The 6,975-nt window shown below is 31.7% G+C and overlaps 1 protein-coding gene across 1 annotated transcript; it reads right to left on the bottom strand.

Moving 5' to 3' along the window:
- Nucleotides 1–200: 200 nt before the first annotated feature.
- Nucleotides 201–6,661, bottom strand: LOC146540127 (synaptic vesicle 2-related protein-like). Its single transcript, XM_085207678.1, has 11 exons — nucleotides 6,534–6,661; nucleotides 6,039–6,200; nucleotides 4,758–4,920; nucleotides 4,413–4,534; nucleotides 3,786–4,030; nucleotides 3,428–3,555; nucleotides 2,881–3,007; nucleotides 2,475–2,570; nucleotides 1,903–2,093; nucleotides 1,272–1,399; nucleotides 201–333 (listed from the first exon to the last, which is right to left on the bottom strand). The coding sequence occupies exons 1-11, from the start codon at nucleotides 6,586–6,588 to the stop codon at nucleotides 248–250; spliced, it is 1,503 nt and encodes a 500-aa protein (XP_085063804.1). The 5' UTR covers nucleotides 6,589–6,661; the 3' UTR covers nucleotides 201–247.
- Between the last annotated feature and the right edge of the window lie 314 nt (nucleotides 6,662–6,975).

The raw sequence follows: 6,975 nt of genomic DNA, 5'->3' as shown, positions 1-6,975 counted from the left end.
TACTGTTACGTTATATGAAAGAGTTCTATAGGTTTTAATCAGATAAGCAATATTTGTAATTTCTTTAATAACGTACTCGTAGCGATCTCATAGCGCGATAAGTCTTTACAATGTTTACTAATTCTTATTGTAGATATAACATAAAACTTAATAATTTCTTTTAAAAATATAATGGCACCGAACAAAAGATAAAAAAAAAGTATTAATAACAAATATTTATTTTATATTATAATTATTTATACATTATTTAAGATATTTTATCATTTCTTGTCTCTGGCTGGATTGTTGAAGATTTTCGGTCATCTGCCAGGAAAGCAGCAATCATAGCAGACGCTGCAATCATTTAATATTGGTATATTTTCTAAATAAAATTAAAAAAAATAACATTGGGTAACTATTTCTTAAGAACAAAGGAGACTTTTAAATTAAAAGTTATCTAAATAATATTTTTATCTAAAAAAATGCTACAAAATTACTGTTTTATTGGATTGGCTGAAACTCTAGTTGTCACATGGATATTATTGAATTAATAATGTTGTTAGAACATGAAAGAAATTCAAATTAGTAAATAAATAAGTGCAAGCAGGCGTAACCGCAAGCAGGTAGTTCAAGCAGGCGTAACCGCAAGCAGGTACTACTGTTCTTAAATAATACTTATTAAGAACATTAATTAATATTAGATATGTTATATTAAAATGTATTATTAAAATCAGATTTTGCAGATTAAAATGTTTCATATTTAGATAACTTTTTCTTTTATACCGATTGAAACAAAAATATTAAAAGAAATTAATCAATATACAAATTTTGAGATTATCGTGCACAAACGCACAGAAATACAGATTTTTTCTATATTGATAACATATATTGATTTTTTCTATATTGGGATCAGTTACAATTTTAGTATATCATAGATAGAGATGAGATTATAGAATTACAGTACGTGCGTAGTAACAAAAAAAATCAAATGTAGTAGTAAAATAAGAAAATATATAAATGTATAATTATTAAAAAAATATGTTAAACTTGTGGCCAGACGTGCATTAGGGGTACTAGCGTGTGACTGTGAACGGTACCGGTTGTGGGTTCAATTTCAACTTGAGGAAATGTAATATTTTATATTTTCATTTATATCTTCGCTCTGGTGCTGAAGTAAAGTGCGGGATTGAGTATCGCCATTCAACCTGCAATGCCTCCAGCATTCCCTAGGCCTAACACGCTGTTCGCGGGATACAGCCTAAAAAAATTAAAAAAAACAGTCAATCACTTACATGCGAATAGTGCTGCATAAACGTAGAAGCCTGCCTCGCAGTTTGTTTCTAGCAACGCGTTAAGAATTTGTACTGACGCGAACGTTCCTATTCTAGTTCCTGACATCGTAAAAGACACTGCTAAGGCTCTGTAAGAAATAACGAATATTATTTGTACAGCTAAAAAGTGTCCCTCAATTTTTACTACCATTTATGACTTTACTTTTTTATAGCTTGAAGTTGTATCATGCATGTAGCAGGGTATGTATGTAGAGGGAACCTAGTGTTATGCCACCCTCTATCTCACTTTCGAATTTTATTTAGGACGTATAGGTCGGTAAATCGATAGAAAACATATGTTGCTGATAGTGAATCAAAATCTAGCGCCGGATTTTGATTGACTAGACTGTGGGTTAAAAATAATTTTATTATATTATAGTATATTATTTTATTATTTATATAATTAGGAATATAATATTCCGGAGTAAAAATAAAAGTTTAGATAGCATGTATTTCTCCATCATTTACACAGATTCAAATCTGTTTAATATAGTACGTATTTCCCTTAACTAAAGAGAAGCGGGCGAAGCCTCGCTGTAGCCGTTTGTACTATATAAAAGAACAAATCATGGACTGACTGACTGTGACTTACCTAAGGGAAGTAGGGAATAATGATACTGTTATGGCGGTGTATAATCCAAATGTCACGATACCGATAAGATAAATGAAGAACAGAACCGCACTACCGATCGCATTCGGTATAAGGTTGACAATTACACCACATATACCACAGAAAGACGTTATGAACATTACCATGTTTCTTTTGCCAACTCGATTGATAACCTAAAAAAATAAATTTATTTTAACTTTTATTTTAGAGTCTATAATCGGGAAATTATTTTAGCATAATAATTAACGACAGTGACTATAAATGTAGAGTCTAATTAATATGTATTTAGTGAAATTTATCCAGTGGCGATAATAGAGTTTTTATATTAGTTTTTTTAAGATTATATCCGTATAGACATGTTGGCAACTTCTAGAAATAAATCTTAAGGAGACGTTATAGAAATGGTATCCATAGAGTCAATATAATCTAGTTTTAGTTATGCCTAATAAAATATAATAAAAAGAAAATACATAATTAAAGGTACAGACCATGAATCTGTAGTGTTCAGACGTACAGACCATGAATATTATCAATGTTCAATCGGTTCTACTTACTAAGCTGATAAGTGCATTCACAAAAGACTGCGCCGAGCAAACTCCAAGAACTATAAGTAGAGATGTCACATTCAACGAACAAGGTACCGCATCTGGCTGTCAAATAATAAATAACATCTTATTTATAAGGTGTTCGTATATATATATGAGACAAGAGACATTTTAGTTTTATACAAAAAAAAAATGAAAAAGTAGACTGCATAGAAATAAAAAATTCAGTCCAATGGTATAAAATGAACGAATGACTACAACATTTAAATAATTTCATGATACGAGCACTTGCCAAAAATAAAGCAATTAAACTTTTTATTCACGAAACAATTCAAAACTAAATGAAAGCATTGAAAATGTAAAATGTTCTCACAAGTTGCAATTTGCAATTAGTTTCTATTCTTTTTATACTTACATCTGGTTCAGCGTTAATCCCACTTTTCATAATACCGCAGAGGGTTAATTCTGAGCCCTCTCCTGTGCCCAATATATCTACTAATTGGTTAGTTATTGTTGGCAACCACACTTGGAAAGCTGCGATCCTGAAAAATAAAAAAAAACTAACTCGTATTCTTAATGTATATAGCGGCGCTAGCTAGCATAATAGTGGAAAATAGAAAAAAAATAAACGAAACGAAGATTTCATATATTTTCAGATAAAAAGTAAACACACAGTAACCACAGAGGGAACCTGGGGACCTAGTGTTAAGACACTCCGTTCTCATTAAGATACTTCCGTTATTCATGTTTGGCCGAATTCTGGAAGCCTGCCTGATGAATGGCGCAACTCAATTGTACGATTTGCCTTATTACCAAAGCGAGAAAATGAAAAATATTTGATTTCCTTGACTCTAAGACGGAGTCTAACCCACATCCTGTCGCGTTCACAGTTGCACGCTTGTACCCTTGCGCCACAACTAACCTCAATAAGTAATGTTAACAACGTCAATACAATACTCAACTGTTGAATTAGGAATAAAACTGAAAGAATGATTGTGTTCTTTAGCAGCGGCGCTCTGAATAACGGGAGGAACTGTTCTTTGATTGAACCTATAGATATCTGCGTGATTTCCTCTTGAATATTATGGATCTGTAACATTTTTTTCATTCATAAAAATAGATTTTACTGGTATATGGCAGGGTAGGAAATGGGAACTTAATGTTAAGATACTCCATTCCCTACTTGTTACCAAAACTAAGAAATAAAATATTATTAAGTAATAATTCATTTCTCGGAGTAGGAATCGATTTAAGTCTTTTTTTATAATGGACGTTTCAGTTTCATTTGAAAACATCATTATTAACTACAATAAAACTTACTTCAAATTCTTCTTTTGAACTTAAATTGTTCAACCGGTAAATTTTCTTTAAAATATTTACAGCTTCAATATTCCGCCCTTTTGTGAACAAAAATTTTGGGCTCTCTTGCATAAAAAATACCCAAATAGCAGAAATAATACTTGGTATAGAGTAAACCACAAGTAGAGTTCGCCAAGAGTTCCAGAAAATGCCCAAGCTCGGCAGCTCGATAGAGAATGTTAGTGGGATGATTGGTATCGCCAACACTGGAATAGTATTTTATATTAATACATTTTCTGGCTCCGATAAACAAATTTAAGTTTTAGTTTTAAACGTGCAAATAGACTACGACACTACACGAAACACTCAGTGCATATACACATCGAGAGTATCTGTATAAAAACGAGTGTTTCTAATTGCATAATTTCGTTTGGCACGTTAATTATCGGCACACAACAAAACTATGCAAGTGTAAACTGTATATACATGTCCAACAATGTCTGGTATCTTCGATCAACTATACACTGAATAGTTGATCGAGGTCTGATTTTTATGACGGAATATCCGTTGCAGTCTATTTGTGCTATAATACTATTTCTTCTGCCAATGCTGGTATGCAGAAAATTGTATATTTTTAATTATCATTACCTGCCATGATTCCTTGTGCCATTAAGAATATGCTACTGACTAGCAACACAACGACGTTACGTTTTGCCATAGGTACGCTCTCGCTCAACATTGTCATAGTCAGAGAATACTGGCCAGATGCCCTTGAATAAGAAATAAAATTCAATATAAATAAAAAAGGCTTATTTAAAATCGAATAAAATAAAGAGATTTTCATTTTCATTTATTTATTATCTAGGCGTCTTCCACGTCCACTCGTCCACTGTAAGTCCGAAATCCTAATATTTAATGTTTATTATAGGTAATTTATACCCCTCCTCCCCCGATTTGGTATTCTAAATACACAACATTTTACTTTCTACTTACAATAAAGTAGCGGTGAATTGAAATATCATAAGCATAATCCAATTAACGGATATGCTGGCAAGGGCATTGACTGTCGCCGCCGACAGCAAAGATATGAGGAGAGTATTCTTCCTGCCAAAGACGTCTGCGAAGTACCCCCATAATACTGCTCCAAGAATTAAGCCTGGAAATAGAAAATATGTATGTAGAATAGTGAAATAATAGTCAAAATTCTCCCAAAATGCGCCACAGACAAAAGAAATATATCGATGAGCTCCCAAGCTTGTTATAAGCTTACAAGATATTCTACTAAAAAAAATGGCATGAGTGGGAACTCATATGTAAGTACAAACATTTTGATGACATCCTTGGGAGAGTTATTAAATAAATTAATTAAATTGAACACGAGGAAAGCGGTTAATATTGCATAATCCATAAAATACACATATACAAGACATGATTGCAGAAATGACTCATTCACATATTTGCCCATATTGGCTGGCAATTGAGAAAATATTTTCAAAAACAAAAATACAACAAAGAACATGTTATTTGATCCTTGCAACAACATGGGTTTGATAAACTTTATTAAAAACATCTGTTACAACAGTCACAATGGCTGATTGTCATAATTATAGTGTGGATATGACAATTAATTTACATTTAGTTTTAGGCAAATATTATTAAATATTTTTTCTCTATAGATTTTTTGTACATCTTCTTTCTTACTTCTTCTTCTCACGGGAGTCAAAAGTCAAATAATTTTATACAAAATAAAAAGTTACATGCTTAATTTTTTGATCGTCATATAATTTACCACCAGTTCACTAGAGATGCCTCAGACCTGAGAAGAACCGGCGTAAGAAATTCAGCGGGACTTTTTTTTCACATGTAACGATATCTCGTAGTGATTAAACTGTGCACACCAATTTATTCAGATTTATCGATTGTGTGTGTGATAGTTAATCGGCGGCAGTCGTAATTTCTATTAGTGAAAAAAAATCACGCTTCACGCTGTATCCTGTATCAGCAGGATAGGCAGAGGGAACCTAGTGTTAAGACACTCCGTTCCCACTTTGAATAGAATTTGAACTGGAAAATTGTGAATTTAAAATTAGGAGTACGAATTTATTACGAAGTACGTATTGACTAATATTATTCGAACTCGTGTATAAATTTTCATGAGGTGAATGTAATTAGATTTTAAGAAACATATTATTTTTATGGTTATTGCGATTGTTACGACTTCTATAGAAAAATAACAGAAAAAAATTATCTATTACCCCGAAAAAAATACTTTACCTACAAGGGGAGCTGCTGCCAGGATACCTCTCTGGGCTGTAGTAGTACCTAGTTCACAAGCACTTGTGGGGATTATGATGGTGGTACCATATGCTGTGCAGACCATAGATATAATAATTAAACCCGATAAGCCGACTAACAGGTAACTGTAGAGCCCGTAACCTAAAAATAAGTAAATAAAATGTATATAAATAAAATAATATAAAATTATTATAAATTATAATTCATAAAAGAATTTAATTTTTATTACATGAATAACTTAAGCTATTAATTAGATATTGATTGATATACACAATGTTCTTCTTTCTCACAATTCAATATACAAAAGATATAACGTGTCAAACTCCCAGTAGTTTTTCGAAATAGTCATATACGGTACCTATAACTTAAATAAAATATAATTAATATGACGTTTTATTGAAGAGTAGACCGAGAGAATCTAGTATAAAGACACGAAATAAGAAACAACAAAAACATATTATCGGAACTTCTCACCTGCTTTGTTGAGGGCCTCCTCGAAACTAACTTTGCTGTCAGTTGAATCTGCCATTTCAAAATTACACTATGCTTTAAATTATAAAATATTTCTTATTACTGTTGCTACTTCATTTACGAACCACTTGTGTGTAATAAGAAACTTTTTTAATATTATTTATTTATTTATTCCTATCTGCCATTTCGGTTGTTAATCGCTTTAGGATAGGATCATTACTGAGCGAAAATGTTGACTTTATCGTATAATTATTTAAAAAATATATCTGATCAATATTCAATTATCACAACAAAGATGTATTACAGTTTTAATTTTTATTTGGTGATAGTTTATTTAATAAATATTGGTAACCTGCGACCTAGTTGTTGGGGATTTTAGGAACCTTGTAATTTTTTTTTTTATATTCATACTGTATCCCGCACATTGCAGGGTAGATAGAGAAGC

Source organism: Heliconius melpomene, chromosome 3 (genome assembly GCF_056956725.1).
Source record: "Heliconius melpomene rosina isolate 202511_hmr_F chromosome 3, ASM5695672v1, whole genome shotgun sequence".
Lineage (NCBI taxonomy): Eukaryota > Metazoa > Arthropoda > Insecta > Lepidoptera > Nymphalidae > Heliconius > Heliconius melpomene.
Note: the sequence above shows the minus strand (reverse complement) of the source record. Positions and strands in the feature narration are given on the sequence as shown.

Excerpts from the sequence above, each read along its gene's own strand:
- LOC146540127 (XM_085207678.1), bottom strand. The coding sequence starts at position 6,588 with ATGGCAGATTCAACTGACAGCAAAGTTAGTTTCGAGGAGGCCCTCAAC. Across the intron at positions 3,556-3,785 it reads GTTCAAAAGAAGAATTTGAA|ATCCATAATATTCAAGAGGA; the intron begins GTAAGTTTTATT and ends AAAATGTTACAG. Across the intron at positions 1,400-1,902 it reads TTATTCCCTACTTCCCTTAG|AGCCTTAGCAGTGTCTTTTA; the intron begins GTAAGTCACAGT and ends TATTTCTTACAG.